Genomic DNA, 18,744 nt, shown 5'->3' on the forward strand with positions numbered 1-18,744 from the left:
TCGATCCCTGCGGGACCAGGGCGTTACAATAAAAGACATAAAATTTGCATGATTGTTGGAGTACTTGGTCCTCGTCATCAAAAAAATTTTTATGAGTATTGCTCCAGACATGGACGTCCACATAAACAAATAGACACGTGATGGACGACGAGGATTTCACTTTTCATGTGTTTATTTCATGTGTACGTACCCAAATGCTCGTGTCTTTATCATTTTTATTTGTTTTGTATACCAACTTAATCTAATCTTCAAATTCTATATTTAGAATATATATATGCCTTAGTGAACAAGAAGCTCTATTATATCTGGCTAAATGTTAACTCACCAGCTTCTAACTCTAACCACAAATTAATAGAGTTCAACAAACTCAAGCATGCATGCAAAGTGTATACGTAGCGTCTTTAAACTTTTTCCAGTTGAAAAAGGTTATATATAGTACAACCTTCTGCTATAAATGTAATTAGGACCCTCCTCCTCGAATTATTGGAGTCGACAACCTTCTTTTTTTCTTACTTATTTAGTACTTAACATCTCGAGCTGCCATAAAGTGATTCGGTAGACCAGAGAACCTTAATTTATTTGCAATCTTCATTAAAGCTGCGTGATGGCAATGTCCAAAGGAGCTGTTATTTTCCTGATCTGGGTGTTCATGGTCTGCGGGCTTTTGGCTCAAGATGCAACAAGTGCACGCTCCATCAACTATGGAGCTCTTCTAGTCGGTGACGTTCATAGTTTAAACTGCAAATTTCATCCCAACAGTCTGATTTGCCATCCAATTCAAGCAAATACATATAGAAGAGGCTGTGAAACTATAACTCATTGCCGACGGCAAGTCGACGATCGGTAAGATCATCGATCTTGATGATGGTCATCCAAAAATAGAAAGTAAGAAGATCAAAATGATTGCTCTTCCATATATATATATGTATGTATGTATGTATGTATTAAGTATACCTAATGAATAAATATTTGTTCTTCGATCTGGACATGATGTATATATATTGTATGTATTATATATATATATATCTATATATATATATATATCGACTTACTCTGTCTATGTACTGATAATGTACAAAAGTATATAACTATGAATATTATTATTATTATAGTCATATATATACAGTACTCATGCATGTGCACAACGTCATACGTACGTTGGCGTATTAATTTGAAAGTGTAACACACCGATTCCGAAGGTCTGGAGAGTTACCTTTTAATACTTAATATAACTTTAATAACACAAATTTAATGTAACGTCCTGGTCCCGCAAGGATCGGAGTGTTACTTTCTGTCACTAACACTCACATTTCAACAATATAATTATAGATTTCAAATTCCCAACATCATAAAGAAATTTCAATTCAAACTAGTTTCCTCAATATAACTAATTTTTCAAATTGTCAAGTCACCATAACATAATAAAATTTCTTAATAAAAATCGCAAATACTCATCAAGAACTTTCTATACTTAATCCACTACTCTTACATCATCCCACCCAGAGCTTTAAAATCTTGATCCCCACCTGAAATATCCAAAATTATCTGAAAAAAATATTGTGGAGATAAGGGATGAGTTATCAACAATTCAGTAAGCAGAGAATATATACTAGTATCATATCGTATCATATGTGGACATTTTTTATATTCAAAAACCATTTTCATATTCAAAAATGCTTTGGCATAACATGACTGAACATCTTCATCTTATCGTATCATATCGTATCATATTATAAACCATGTTTAACCACCGTGGTAGGGTTGTGCTATCCCCAATGGTCAAACCAAGCAATATCATATTGTGAAACTTCTCATATTCAATCTCGGAGCCCTGAGTGTGCACACATGAAAAAACACATGAAAAACCACTTTGTTTCCAAAGTGGATACACTCATATCATATCATATCATGTTGGTACCAACATCACTTGAATCAGTATCATCATATCATAACCATACACAGAATCAGAATCAAAACAGATAAGTATGCCAAAGGTTTTTCATATCCATATCATATCAAAACACGTGCTAAACATATTCATATCATTTCCATTTCATAAAAAAAATCCAAATCATTTCATATCACATGTATAAAAATCTCAATGATATCATATTCGCTCTTTTGCATATTCCAGAAACATGTCAAATATTATTCATGTCTATACTATTCATGTCAAAAACATTTCTTTTCTCTTTCATACAAATCTCATGAATGTATGCAAAACATATACTAAGGTTATTTTTCACATTTTCTTTTTTTTTTTAAAAAAAATAACATACACATTTTTATAAACCAGGCTCAGTTCATTTCTTTTGATGTAAATCAAGCATATGAAACCCACTTACCTGGCTCTTGCGAAGAGTTACTAGAGCCTTGAACTTGAGCTTTGTTAATATCACGACCTAAACAGAAAATTATTCACTAATATGTTAATACTCCATTTAAATGCGAATTGAATAAAACTAGCTAAATTATACATGGTATAAGCATACTCACACACAACCTCTAAAACATCAACCCAACACATCATGTCCAACCAATCAGCTCACTTTCATAACTCATTACGACAATGACAACCCATAATTGTCGCAACCCAACACGACCCTCCATAACACAAGCCCAACAATCAACATTAACTCAAATATTAACACCTAACCATTACAAAATCGCCACACCATACAGTCTAAATAATCATATTTATCCACCCAAACAACCATTTGTCAATTTCAATAGTAACTTAAACATCCACCATAAACGACGTCAAACCCAAAACATTAATATTTAAACCCGAAATAGCCAACAAATTCCAGCATAAACCAATCACACAAACAGTTTCATCCTATAATCCAACCAACCCCCTTACTAGTCGAACTCAATCCGACACAACTAGCCAGTTCACAATAAATATGAGTTAGTGTAAAAATACATTTAAATCTCAAAAGTTCTTTGGAAAAATACTTACAGTACTATAATATAATTTTTGAAGGATCACGAAGGTACTAGAAGTGGCGACACAGCAATGTAATAATGAAATATGGACTAAGGTATTGGGTTTCAAAATCCCAACTTTTGAACGGGGACAAATGAAGCCTTGAGATTACTAGGAAAAGGCTTAGGGATGTTGGTGAAACTAATGGTGCTAGTGGTTGGCCGTGGGTGGTGGCGTGGGCGGCGGTTGAAGTCCAAAAAGCTCAAATCAAAAATGGAGATGGATGGGCTTTACCGGTGGCGGATCAAGGCTGGGGATGGGTGGGTTAGGTAGCTATGGGGTCGCCGGTGATGTGGAGAGAATATGGTGGCCGATGGTGGCACGACGGCGGCGCCGGAGCACAAAGGCCATGTGGCTTGAAGCCTTGCGTGGAGGCTCAACGCAGAGCGAGAGGGGCTGAAAACGGAGGGATGAGGTCGCCGGCCGGTGGGGAGAAGAATGGGAGGCGCAGTGACAAAAATGGACGACACATGGTGGCACTCTGGAGGACGATGCAAACGGACGGGGGAGAGGAAGGGTGTCGCGCGTGGGAGGGAAAAGCTAGGGAGGAAGAAAGAAAAAGAAGAAAAGGAAAGAAGAAAAAAAGAGAAAAGGGAAAAAAAGAAAAGAGGAAAAAGAAAAACAAAGGGAAATAAATGAGATCCAATCTTTCAACTCGGGGTCTCGAAACTGATCCAACAAAAATGATTTCAAAACGAAAATTTAAATAAACTAATTTAAAATAAAGAGAAATTTAAATAATGAACAATAATTAATAACAAGAAAACACATTAAATCAACAGTTAAAAATCTTAAAATAATACCATGTAAATTATCTAAAATTTAAAACAATAAAGCCCATAACCTTAAGAAATGCAATAATTTCTTAGTCAAAAATACACGTAAATACGGGATATCACATCCTCCCCCCCTTAAATAAAATTTCGTCATCGAAATTTGCAAGGTCAAACATTAACGCTAAGGCAGTTACAAGATACAACCCAGAACACACTTGAGACAAACATACCATCACTAATGCCCAAACAACTATGGGTACAGTTCTCTCAAGTCTACTCCCAAAGGCGATTCCATCATACTCGCATTAATCTCCCAATGGCATCTCACGTCTTGTACTCCTAGGGTGGCCATGTAATCCGAAATCTCCATTTCCATAAAAACATTGATATAGCATTCAACAAATTCCAATGATTATTATTTTCATAACACGAACTGTGCTAACCTCAATCGACTCCTATGTTAAAACTTACAAACCATCATTGTATTCTACAAGTTGGTAACCTATTAGCCACTTCCAAAGTTAAGCATCAATAACATAATTGGTACAACTGAGTGATTAATCTCCAACTACAAGTATCGTCTCAAAAATTCAAGTCACCACTAATTACTCAAAATCAGCAAAATATCACGCTCCTGCTGTTTATGTCCTCACGAAAAAAAAAAAAACAACAACAACGCCATCAAGCACAAGGTGGCTCCTTACCTACTAACCAGAAAACTCTTACTACATTTTGGTAGAAAATACTATTTTTCCCACAACCATGAGTTATCACTCATATTCCTCAATTAACTCTCGCGGCCTTAATCAAAATCAATATTTTGCAAAATACATCCATGATCATTGACAGAAAACCAGTATCAATCAACTTCAGCATCCCAAATTGAAAACAAGTAACATCACCTCAAAATACACCCGTCTCATCTAAGATAAGGAACATACCCTAAAAGGCTCGAATCCAACCCGGCCAACCAATAAGAGCACCTATAAACTTCTACCCGACAACATAAACCCAAAAGCTCATCACGTAAATTCTGAATATCATCTAATCTAGCGGTGACTAAACTCACTACGAACCACTATTGACTTCACCAAAACATTATCAAAGCTTTCTTGGTAACTCGCCCACCTACTTCTACTCTTATAAGCTAGTATTAGCACGATTAGTTCCTTCAATAGCACATCACTATTAAACCTCCAGGCAAGCCATACAGCTCAAATCTTCAATCCACCAAAAACTATTGCACAACACCCATGGATCCTAATGCTTTATTAACTCACATACTTGATTATGTTATCCACCACTGATGCCTAAGCTTCAACTTCCAAGACCATACATGGCGACCCAACAATCCCTCTTCAAGTTAAATAACAATGTCCATAATTCCCTCGACTGGACGCTCAATCTTCAAAGGAAAGTATACCGTCAAAATTTAAATTCCTATGTGATCTCAAGTCACAATTAATTCTTGAAGGTAATCACAACAATCATTGCCAACCATCATTCCATTGAGTAACCCTCTTCGACTAAACACTTCAATCAACTCATCAAAAACTCAAAGCCAAGGTCTCTTGAATTTAATACCATTGTATCGACTCCTCTTCAACACCTGCCAAAGCCACTTCTTCCAAGCCAAAAAAAATGAGACTAGGACCTGCACTCTCCGAAATCCATGTACACTCATCACTACTACGCATCGATCTCATGCACCCTTAGCCAAAACCAATAATCCTCCAAATGTGCAAGTGATCCATTACTACCATTTCCATCATCTAGATCTATATCCTCGAAATCAACAATAATCATTTCCTAAATCTACACCATATATTATCCTTAAAATTGATATGGATCAAATCTTAAACCTGTCACTGTAACCTCGAGCTAAAAATAATCAGTTTTTGAACTAGATCAACATCTTCAATCCTAAAAAATTACACGAACTAGATCATTACCTTCCATCCCCAAAGAAATTATCTCCTGAATAATTCTTATATTAGTAACTCAACTCTAATTAACCCCACTTTAATGGTTACAGACTAATCAATCTCCAGAATAGTTCAAGCTAGCTTACCAAGTCTAAAAAGTTTTAAATTTGTAGAACCATAACCCGTACATTGATCCGTGATTTATACCCTCCACAAACCTCCGAGTTTTCTTCTCCTCATCGGGAAATAAAAAATGAGGTGAAGCGTGATAACTCTGCAAACTTTGTAGCATTCTGGCGTACTATCATGGTCCCTTGCACCAAGTTAGTAAACTCTCGGCCTCTAGCTTCCCAGGCTGCTTTCGAAAAGAAGCGGTCGAAAAAGTTTTGCTAGCTCACTACTCCAGTTCCATTAGCTTCTCTGATGGCTTTTTTAGAATTCCACCATCTCTTCGCTTCTCCAATCAATTTAAAAGTTGCAAATCAAACTTTCTGTTGATCAGTGTACTCCAAAACATTGAATATCTCTTCAATGTCCTAAACCAATCCTCAGCTGCATTGGAGTCGCCTCTTCCATCAAAGGTGGGCAGATGAGTACGATTAAATTGCTCAAACATGCAGCCCCTCATATTGTTGTTCTCGTTCAAATCTTCCAGGTTTCGTACTCGATGACGAGCAGCCATCTGGAGTTCTTAAACTCGGTTAAGCATTCTAAGCAACGAAAACAAAATATGTATAAACAAAATATATGTACCAATTAAAATATTTAAAACAAGTTAAAGATAAATAAATGAATCAATAAAATCTTAAACTCGTTTTACCCATTCTTAGTCATATCTTTAACCAACTCATATACTCATTCCTACCATCTATGATTGAAAACCTGACATTGCTCTAAACTCCTGTACATCTTTAGAATCTAAACCACAAAAATCTAAACCTTAAATCTTATAAAGATTTTCTCCTACAACCCACAAAGTAAGCTTGTCGGATATAAAATCCCTAAACCTCAAAACTCAATCATAAAGTCTGCGAAATCTAAAACCTTAAATATCCACATAATCAACTCTTATTCTTTACAAATCTATACCTCAAATCTGAAGTTTCTTCCTAAACTCACGGATATCCAAAACTCAAATGTTTAAAGTCTGCAGAACCTCAAACCTGAAATATCTCCATGATCATGTCTTAGTTCTCAAATTTCTATATATCAAATATGAAGTTACTTCTTAAACCGATAGATATCCAAAACCTCATATGTTATAGTCTGTAGAACCTCAAACTTGTCTTACCATTGAACTCATGTGCACCTTCAAAAATCTAAACCTTACATCTTATAAAAGATCCTTACCTATAGTCAACAAAGTAAGCCTACCTGATCTAAAACCCCAGGTGTAAAGAAAGACATTTCTTAAAATCTGAAAAATCTAAAGCCTTCGATCTCTTCAAAATCTTTTTACCTCAATTTTCATGAAGATCAATTCTTAAAATCCACACAATCTAAGACCTCAAACGTCCTAGAATATATTCCAAAAGGTTGCCGGATTCTAAAACTTTAAATACAAATAAAATAATCTCTTATAGTCTACAAATTTCCATACCTCCAATCTGAATCAACTTCCTAGCCCACAGATATTCAAAATCTCAGATTTCATAGGCCACTCACCCTGAGTATGCAAAAGCTCAAACCAAATATTTTTAAAATTATGTCCTAGTGCTTTCAAAATTCTAAAACCTTAAATGTCATCAAACACCTTATTATAGTATGCAAAACCTCAAACCTGGCTTTCGGTCAAACTTATGTCCTACAACCTTCAAAACAAGCTAATCAAATCTAAAACCATAAATTCCCGAAACTTAATCCATAAAGTCTGTAGAATCTCAAACCTGACTCTGATACCAACTGTAACGCCTCGGTCCCGCAGGGGTCGGAGAGTTACTTACTGTCACTAACACTCACATTTTAACCATATAATTATAGATTTCAAATTCCCAACATCATAAAGAAATTTCAATTCAAACTAGTTTCCTCAATATAACAAATTTTCCAAAATGCCAAGTCACCATAACACAATAAAATTTCTTAATAAAAATCGCAAATACTCATCAAGAACTTTCTTTACTTAATCCACTACACTTAAATCATCTCACCCAGAGCTTCAAAATCTTGATCCCCAGCTGAAATATCCAAAATCATCTGAAAAAAAAATATTGTGGAGATAAGGGATGAGTTATCAACAACTCAGTAAGTAGAGAATATATACTAATATGAAAACATGAGCATTTTCAGAAAGTTCAGTATGTAGAAACAAAATATTCCATTTTCATATGTAGATTTCAAAAATGTGTTTTCAGAAAATCAAAACGACTTTTCAATATTTTCATACTCGAAAACCAACTGTTCATATATAAAGACATTTTTCATATTCAAAAACCATTTTCATATTCAAAAATGCTTTGGCATAACATGACTGAACATCTTCATCTTATCGTATCATATCGTATCATATCATATACCATGTTTAACCCGAAAACCAACTGTTCATATATAAAGACATTTTTCATATTCGAAAACCATTTTCATATTCAAAAATGTTTTGGCATAACATGACTGAACATCTTCATCTTATCGTATCATATCATATACAATGTTTAACCCCCGTGGTAGGGTTGTGCTATCCCCGATGGCCAAACCAAGCAGTATCATATTGTGAAACTTCCCATATTCAATTTTCAGAGCCCTGAGTGTGCACACATGAAAAACCACTTTGTTTCCAAAGTGGGTGCACTCATATCATATCATATCATGTTGGTACCAACATCACGTGAATCAGTATCATCATATCATAACTATATACAGAATCAGAATCAAAACAGATAAGTATGCCAAAGGTTTTTCATATCCACATCATATCAAAACACGTGCTAAACATATTCATATAATTTCCATTTCATAAAAAAAATCCAAATCATTTCATATCACATGTATAAAAATCTCAATGATATCATATTCGCTCTTTTGCATATTCCAGAAACATGTCAAATATTGCTCATGTCTACACTATTCATGTCAAAAACATTTCTTTTCTCTTTCATACAAATCTCATGAGTGAATGCAAAACAAATACTGTGGTTGTTTTTCACCTTTTCTTTTTTTTAAAAAAAAAAAATCAACATGCACAATTTTACAAACCAACCTTAGTTCATTTATTTTGATGCAAATCAAGCATATGAATCCCGCTTACCTGACTATTGCGAAGAGTTACTAGAGCCTTGAACTTGAGTTCAATCAATATCACGACCTAAACAGAAAATTATTCACTAATATGTTAATACTCCATTTAAATCCAAATTCAATAAAACTAGCTAAATTTTGTGATTCTATTCAACCCACACATGACATCGTTTTGCTTCGGTTTCAATACATGGTATAAGCATACTCACACACAACCTCTAAAACATCAACCCAACACATCATGTCCAACCAATCAACAAACTTTCATAACTCGTTACGACAATGACAGCCCACAATTGTCGCAACCCAACACAACCCTCCATAACACAAGCCCAACAATCAATATTAACTCAAATTGTAACACCTAACCATGACAAAATCGCCACACCATATTGTATAAATAATCATATTTATCCACCCAAACGACCATTTATCAATTCCAATAGTAACTTAAACATCTACCATAAACGACGTCAAACCTAAAATATTAATATTTAAACCCGAAACAGCCAACAAATTCCAGCATAAACCAATTACACAAAAATCTCCATTCTATAATCCAACCGATCCCATTACTCTTCGGACTCAGTCTGGCACAACCAACCAGCTCACAATAAATATGAGTTAGTGTAAAAATACATTTAAATCTCACAATTTCTTTGGAAAAATACTTATAGTGCTATAATATAATTTTCAAAGGATCACAGAGGTATTAGAAGTGGCGACACAGCAATGTAACAGTGAAAAATGGACTAAGGCCGTTGGTTTCAAAAACCCAACTTTTTAACGGGGACAAACGAAGACTTGAGATTAGTAGGGAAGGGGTTAAGGATGTTGGTGAAGCTAATGGTGGTGGTGGTTGGCAGTGGGTGGCGGCGTGGGCGGCGGTTGAACTCCAAAAAGTTCAAATCGGAAATGGAGATGGATGGGCTTCACCAGTGGCAGATCGGGGTTGAGGAAGGGATGATTAGGTAGCTAGGGGTCGCCGGTGATGTGGTTTAAATATGGTGGCCGATGGTGGCGCGACGGCGGCGCTGGAGCACAAAGATTGTGCGACTTGAAGCCGTGTGTGAAGGCTCACGGCAGTGCGAGAGGGGCTAGAAACAGAGGGGTGAGGTCGCCAACAGGTGGGGAGAAGAATGGGAGGGGCGGTGATAGAAATGGACGGCGCACGGCGGTGCTGTGGAGGATGACGCAAACGGATGGGGGAGAGGGAGGGTGTCGTGCGCGGGAGGGAAAAGCTGGGAGGAAGAAAGAAAAAGAAGAAAAAGAATGAAGAAAAAAAGAGAAAAGGGAAAAAAGGAAAAGAGGAAAAAGAAAATGGAAAGATAATAAATGAGATCCAGTTTTCCAACTCGGGGTCTTGAAACTGATCCAATGAAGATGATTTCAAAACGACAATTTAAATAAACTAATTTAAAATAAAGAGAAATTTAAATAATGAACAATAATTAATAATAAGAAAACACATTAAATCAACAGTTAAAAATCTTAAAATAATACCATGTAAATCATCTAAAATTTAAAACAAGAAAGCTCATAACCTTAAGAAATGCAATAATTCATTAGTCAAAATACACGTAAATACGAGCTATCACCTATAAAATCCAAAGAACTCCATAGAATATTAATTCATTTACTCAACCCAAATATCTTTGTTCATTCATAAGAACAATAAAGAAATTCTCAATAACATAAATTAAAAACTCTCCAAAGACTCGAAAATATCCTTAACTCATCAATTCAAAATAACCGAAAATAAATCAATTTACTAACTATGATTCTCAAATAAGCACTTATACCCTCAATCACCTATTTCATTACGTTCATCTAAAACTTTCTACTATTGTTCTCTAGTTGAACCATCAAGATTAATTGAAAAATATTTGGAGATAAGGGGTGAGTTATCAACAACTCAGTAAGTAGAAAAATATACTAGTATGTAAATGTAAGCATTTATCCGAATTCAGAATGCTGAACAAAATATTTTCTTTCAGACTGCAGAATCAGAATACTTATTTTCAGAATGCAAAATCATAACATATTACCAAAAATATAAGAGCGAAACTTCTAGAAAACACTCTTATGCAAAATTTCCTTTGGCAGAGCATAACTGAACATATTCATCTTATCTTATCATATCATAACAGAGACCATTTTTGACCCCATGGTAAGATTGTGCAAACCCCAATAGCTAACCGAGTAGAAACAGAATGTAAATCTTCCCCCAATTCATTCTCGGAGCCCCACACTAAAGACCACGCTGAAAACCACTTTGTTTCCAAGGTGGGTACACCAAAAATGGAAAAATTGGTACCAACCCAAACAGATGCCACAGTTTTACACCCGTGGTAAGGTCAGAACAGAACAAAAACAAAAACAGAATGTTATGCCAGAGGTTTGTAGCAATCACATTATATCATATCAGAGTACAAAACATCTTTAGAACAGAATAAAATCAGATCACAAAAACATAATTTATGCACAAAATTACATATTCGCTCTCTTTGCACAGTTCAGAAAATAGAATGTCAAAAATAAGCTCATGTCTACATCAGTCATGCCAGAAAAATGTTTTATTCTTAAACGGAATCTCATGAGTAATGCAGAACAAATAACTGAGGTAATTCAAATTTCCTTTCATAACTTTGTTTTTTTCTTAGAAGAGCCGAGGTCACCTGTTTTCATAACAAAATTTGCTTACTTCTCAAAAATCAACCTCTACCCATTTTATTTTCATGCAAAGTCTAGCATAGGAACTCTGCTTACCTGGACTTCTTAGTTTTTGTTTAGAATTTTCCTCAAAAATATAGAACAATAATTAATCGTCACCTATAAAATGATCACGTAATTATCATAAATTTCCAATCAATCACGTATTTCGATATTTTAGCCTAAGCTTCTAAAACAACATATTTAAGTCCTCAAAACCTAAAATTTCATAACCTCAAATTATATCATCACTTCCTAAAATCATGAATGTCCATTAAAAAACTCCAACTATGATATAAAAATCTAATCTATTTACTCTCGAAATCAAATTATAAAATTTAATACTAAATAATATAATTATAACAAATTATTTTAAATTATACATCAAAAATTTAATAAACTAGATCATAATAAAAAACAATACAACATTATTGCTTACTTACCTTTGAAAGAAACAATTTAAATCACTTATAAAAATTTCTGTATTTAAGAGTTTTTAGAAAATTATAAAATAAAAATGATGCTCACCTTTACATGTTAAAAATTAAAACTGACTAACAAGACTTGTAATTAAAAGGGTAACATTGTAATTATAACTCAAAATATTTACTAAACCTATGGAAGTTTACGGGAACTTAACACTATACTAGAAACAAGGCAGCGTCGTTGCGGTTGGAGAGTAAAGGAGGACTTACCGAGAGATGGGGAGCACGACGGCGGCGAGCTGGGCGGTTGTCTACGGTGGTGAGAACGGTAGCAAGACACTGGTTAGAGAGAGAGGAACCTCACATGGAAAAAGAGAGAGAGACGGAAAGAGATGGAGAGGAGAGTGGGTGAGTTCGGTGGTAGCTTACCGAGTGGAGAGCGATGGACTTGGATGGAGTGCAGCGCCCGAAAATGCTTTATGTGCTGTGGCAATGTCATGGAGGAGGTTGGTGACGTAGGGTGGCAGGTTGGTTGCACATGATGGGGAAGACTACTTCCTCTGTTTCAGGGGTCAAAAACAAAGTATTTCGTGGGTGTGTTTCCTTCAATGGTTGGGCGAAGGTGGTGGTGGTCTGGGCAGTGGTTTACATGGGGTGAATGAACCGGAGTGACAAGGTGGTGCGATTGGGTGGCCCGTGGCCGAGCTGAGGGGTGTTGCACTACTAGGCTTCGCGTGGGAAGGATGTTCCCAATGGCAAATAACTGTTGTTGATGTTCTCCCACTGTGGTTGAATGCGGAGGCTTGCCGGTTGAGTGGTTTCTCGGGTGTGGTGGTGAAAGGCAGCGTTGTGGAGGATCTCAGCACTTTGGGGTGGTTTCCGTTTGGCTAAGTTAGAATATTTTAAATATGGGCTTCATTTGATTGCACATTTTATAAAACGGGTTAGACATATATATATAGCTCACAATGATATTTTGTTTTAACCCACTAAGTTGACTGATCATTTGGGGTTTGTTGCACCTTAGTAATATAGGATTATATCCTATTTATATTGTGGTATAATTACGTATGTAGGCCTGGAAAACCAAGGGTCTTGATTATGGAATTTTTATAGACCCATATTAATTGAGTCCTTAATGGGTGGACTCCATTAGTTTTCATTTATAAGAGGCTAGGTCCCTCCTCCTCTCCATATGTCCATTGGCTTGCCCCATTGATAGCTGATAATTTGTGAGGAGCAAGGAGGAGAAGATCTGTCTATATGCATTCTGCAAACATGGCTTCCGCAGGTATATTTTTCACAATTTTCGTTTTCAATATTGCTATCTTAGATTCTGATTTCTAGCATGTATTTTCGTGTATTTTTACATTTGGTATCAGAGCCTATCCCAACCAGAAATGTGGGACTTAAGCCGTGCCACCTATAATAGACAAGCCCGACGAGGACGTCGGAAATTTAAGGGGGGTAAATTGTGATACCCCATATGATATGGATAAGGGTAGGTAGTGTATGGGATCCCACATTGTTTGGGAAGGAGAAGTTCTTGCTCTTTATAAGGTCTCAATGGGGCTCCAATTGTATCATTGACTAGTCCTTTTAGAGTATAGGCCATGTGGTTTGGGCCTTCCATTGGGATGTTACAAATGGTATCAGAGCCACCATGCTAGGATTAGAATCTCTGATTAAGAATGCGATGATGCATTTTTGTTGTTCTGTTTTTGGTTTTATTTTATTTATGCAAATCAATCGCTCAAAATGAAATGTGTAGGATTTATTTGCTGTAAATCTTCAATCTGGTTGGGTTTCTATTTTCTCTTCATTGTTTCCGCAACTTTACTGTTATGGTTTCACCATTTACATTTTTGTTTTAATTTTCGGAACCATTTTTGGGCAAGAAAATCGTATTACACAATCGATTGATCAAACTCATATCAAGATCGGTTTTTGGAATGATATTTACTTGTTTTAGATGTGTTTAATCGATAATGTGTTTCAGTTTTGAGTTTTTACAAAACTAGGGTTAATACCCATTTCAAAATTTGATTAATCTTCCTTAAATATTGATACCCATTGTTTTAAAACATCATATATGTATTTTTCGGGCACTATATAATGTTTCCCCTAAATTAATTTTAGTTTTTAATCCAAGAATTGCAAGAAATTGAGAAAAATCCGTTTAAAAACCCGTAGACCCGGTTTTCAGACCCGCGACCCGCTTGCTGACTCGGCTCGAGGTTGAAGATGAATTCACCTCCAGCCAGAACGTTGCCCACGCGCAGCAGGTAGCGCGTGCGGCACGTGTGGCACAGTAAACACTGTTTTTTCTGGTTTTCTTTTTCCAGTATTTATGTACTCGCCCTATTAAATATATATATATTTTTTGAAAAATTTTTGTAACATCATAAGACACTGTTTTATATTTTTGAATGTTATTTACACATTTTTCTGTGGGCTACAGTGTACTGAATATTATAATATTTTTTGTGGTGAATAGTCAGTATCTTATATGATCTCTGCATATGTGTACTCTCTCTCTCAACATGTTTTGGATGCATGTTAATTTTGTGACTTGTTATAAGTTTTTTGTATATATATGCATTCCAAATTCATATTTAATTTTAGACATATTTGTTGTCTTATATGTTTGATCTATTCACACTGTTTTCGTATCACAATCACATGTGAATTCTAATTTTGATTGTATCAAGTTGATGATTATTATTATCATTTTGTGATTGTAATTTATGGGCATTTAGATTATCCTTATTATTCCTTTAAATAAAATTTTTGAAATATTTGTGGGTGGTAGCCGCCAAAGTGGCACACTAATTGATATTTAAAAGGATATCTTTGTTTTCTAATTTATTGCACATAATATCTTGCCCAAATGTGTTATTGTGTATGACATTTTAGAAAATTGTGTGAATTAATTAATGAGATTACATTAGTCTAGAAATTTCCTTCTGCCTAAAGGTGATGGTATTTTGAAACTGATGTGATTTTATTAATTAGTTTTGTGATATGTTTTAAGAGTACCTTATAGCATGTTGTTTAGTTAGCCCAAAGGTGACTTTACAATGATGCACCAAGGCTCTTATTGTAATGAAACTCATATGGTTCCGAGCTTAATTATGTATTGTCTAATTAATAGCTCATATTAATTAGAAAGATTTGATATCATCTATTGACTGCATGCTATCTGTTTGGATGATAATTAAATAAAATGTACTATTTCATGTTTCCACAGTTTTGAGTGCCTCCTCTATTTCAAGTCAATTATCTACTATTGAAACTTTGACTGGGAATAATTATGTGAGATGGAAACGAGATGTAGAAATTGCTCTTGGTCTTTTGGGATTGGATTTTGTCCTAGAAGACCAACCTTCAAAACCTACTGATAAGAGTACTGCCGAATATGTGGCTGAATATCAAGAGTGGGATAGGGCAAACAGACTTTGTCTAAAGATTATCAAGCGTTCTATATCAGATTCCATTATGGGAGCTATTCCAGACAGTGATAATGCTAAGCAATTTTTGGGTGCCATAGGACAAAGGTTTGTTGAATCCGATAAAGTTGAAACTGGAGACCTGATGGATAGAATGATGAGTATGAAATATGATGGTTCTAGTGGAGTTAGGGAGTATATTATGAAAATGATACATATATCCTCTAAGCTAGAAGCCCTCAAAATTCCCATTGCTGAACCTTTTCTGGTTTATCATGTTCTTAATAGTCTTCCTAGCCAGTTTAATCAGCTAAAGGTAGCTTACAATGCTCAGCGAGATAAATGAGATTTCAATGATTTGATAGTAGTATGTGCCCAAGAGGAGTGTAGGATGCGTCGTGAGACCGTTGAAACTGTGCAATTAGCTTTTCAACCACAACAGAACAAGGGGTCCTTTCATAATCATAAGTCTAAGTTCCACAAGGGAAATAAGTCACACCGAAATCAGCAAAGTAAAAGGTTTGAAGGTCAGACTTCTGGTGATCCTAAAGAAACTGTGAAGAAAAATGATCAGTGCAAGTTTTGTAAGAAGAAGGGTCATTGGCAAAAGGATTGTTTTAAGTTTAAAATTTGGTTGGAGAAGAATAAGAAGAACTCGACAGGTACCCCATTGGCCTTAGTTTGTTTTGAGTCTTCTTTAGTAGATGTGCCTTTAAATTCTTGGTGGATAGACTCAGGTGCAAGTATTCATATTGCGAATTCCTTGCAGGGGTTCGTAAGCAAACGGAGGCCAAGTGAGAATGAAGTAAGCTTATGCGTTGGGAATGGAGTTCAAGTGAAGGTCGAGTTTATAGGAGTAGTAAAGTTGTCTTTGGAGTCTGGTTTTTCTCTTGTTTTGGAGAACACAGTTTTTGTACCGTCAATGAGACGGAATTTGATTTCTATATCAAAACTTGATGAATCTAGTTTTTCTTTTAAGTTTGGCAATGGAAAAGTTGAATTGTTCTATGATTCCCGTTTGGTTGGAAATGGTCTTTTGTGTGATGGTTTATATAAAATGACTTTGGCGAAGTCTCTTGTGTTACCAATGTGATCAAAAGCTGTGCTAATTCATATCAGTCCTCATAATGCTTCAAAATGAAGCCATGTCTCTAAAAGAGACTCATCTTATGTCTTTTGCCCATATATCTCGAGATCATAATGATATTTTAATAAAAGACATAAGCCAAATGCATGCTCAAAAACTTAGTGTATGAATAGGGGAGATTTATTATTATTGGAAAGGGGCTGCACCCTAAAACAAATGGGTCACCTACGTACCCTGTAAAGGGATCAAGCCAAAACGTAGTTCTTTTTATATAAGTAACTCCCACTAACTAAAAACATCAAAAGTTTCCACAATACCCATATTAGTAACATGTGTTTTAAAAACTTTAGGAGCGAGTCCCTTAGTCAAAGGATCTGCAATCATCGCTTCTGTATTAACATGCTCTATCTTTGTCTGCCCTTCTTTAACTCTATCTCTGACCACCAAATACTTGATGTCAATGTGCTTGGATCCACTAGAACTTTTATTATTCTTTGAAAAGAATACCGCTGCACTATTATCACAATAAATAGTAATTGGCCTTGAGATGGAATCAATAACTTTCAATTCAGAAATAAAGTTTCTTAACCAAACAGCTTGGACGGTAGCTCCATAACACGCCACAAATTCAGCTTGCATAGTAGAAGATGCCACCAGAGTTTGCTTAACACTCTTCCAAGAAATAGCACCCCCAGCTAGCATAAAAACATAACCTGAAGTCGATTTCAAATCATCTTGACATCCAGCAAAATCAGAATCTGAGTAGCCTACCACCTCAAGGTGATTTGAACGCTGGAATGTGAGCATGTAACCTTCAGTTTTCTTCAAGTATCTCATAACTTTCTTAGCTGCTTTCCAATGCTCTTGGCCTGGATTCGACTGAAACCTGCTAAGAACACTAACAGCATAGGCAATATCTGGTCTAGTGGAAACTTGAGCATACATCAAACTCCCCACAGCACTAGCATATGGTATGTTCTTTACAGATTCCCTTTCAAGTTCATTCTTGGGACATTGAGTTTTGTTGAACTTATCTCCTTTTATGATTGGTACATCACCAGGTGCACAGTTATGCATTTCAAATCTTTGCAATACACGCCGTATATAAGCCTTCTGAGAAAGCCCCAACAAACCACGAGCTCTATCACGACATATTTCAATGCCAAGCACAAAAGAAGCTTCTCCCAGATCTTTCATCTCAAAATTAGCAAATAACATTTTCTTTGTTTCATGAAGTAGTCCCAAGTCACTGCTGGCAAGCAAAATGTCATCTACGTACAGAATAAGAAAAATAAAATTTCTCCCACTGGTCTTGCGATATATACACTGGTCCACTGCATTTTCAACAAAACCAAGCGAAGTTACAACCTCATCAAACTTCAAATACCACTGTCGAGACGCTTGCTTCAGGCCATATAAGGATTTATTTAACTTACAAACCAAGTTTTCTTTTCCCTTCTCAACAAAACCTTCAGGTTGTCTCATATAAACTTCTTCATAAAGATCTCCATTCAAAAATGCTGTCTTTACATCCATCTGATGAAGCTCCAAATCATAGTGCGCCACGAGTGCCAGGATAATTCTAAAAGAATCTTTAGAAGAAACTGGTGAAAAAGTTTCATTATAGTCAATGCCTTCCCGCTGAGTGAACCCTTTCGCAACTAATCTTGCCTTCTTTCGTTCAACATTCCCTTTCGAGTCTAATTTACTTTTGAAAATCCATTTGTTGCTTTAGCATCTGGAGGAAGTTCAACAAGTTCCCAGACTCTATTCTTTTCCATAGAATTCATTTCATCTTCCATAGCACTTAACCACTTATCTGACTCAGAACATGTCAAGGCTTGCTTAAAAGTAACAGGATCAACTACATGCCCAATATTAAAATCACTTTCTAACAAATAGACAATGTAATCATTAGGCAATGCTGACCTTCTTTCTCTTTGAGATCTTCTGACTTGTGGCTCAGAAACTGACTCTACCATTGTTGGAATTTCTTCTTGTTGTTCAGGTTCTTCACTAACAATCTCAATTGGCGGAGAAATAGCTCTTTCCTGTATAACAGGAACTGGAACAACAACTGGATTAGGATCAGCAAATAACTCCTTCAATACAGAACTCCCACTGACACCAACATCATTTTCCAGAAA

The 18,744-nt window shown here is 35.7% G+C and overlaps 1 protein-coding gene across 1 annotated transcript; it reads left to right on the top strand.

The window, feature by feature from the left end:
- Positions 1-3,264: 3,264 nt before the first annotated feature.
- LOC118349719 lies at positions 3,265-15,856 on the top strand. The gene is made up of 2 exons (XM_035695267.1): positions 3,265-3,439; positions 15,312-15,856. The coding sequence occupies exons 1-2, from the start codon at positions 3,265-3,267 to the stop codon at positions 15,854-15,856; spliced, it is 720 nt and encodes a 239-aa protein (XP_035551160.1).
- Positions 15,857-18,744: the final 2,888 nt, after the last annotated feature.

This window comes from Juglans regia, chromosome 10 (assembly GCF_001411555.2).
Source record: "Juglans regia cultivar Chandler chromosome 10, Walnut 2.0, whole genome shotgun sequence".
NCBI classification, from domain to species: domain Eukaryota; kingdom Viridiplantae; phylum Streptophyta; class Magnoliopsida; order Fagales; family Juglandaceae; genus Juglans; species Juglans regia.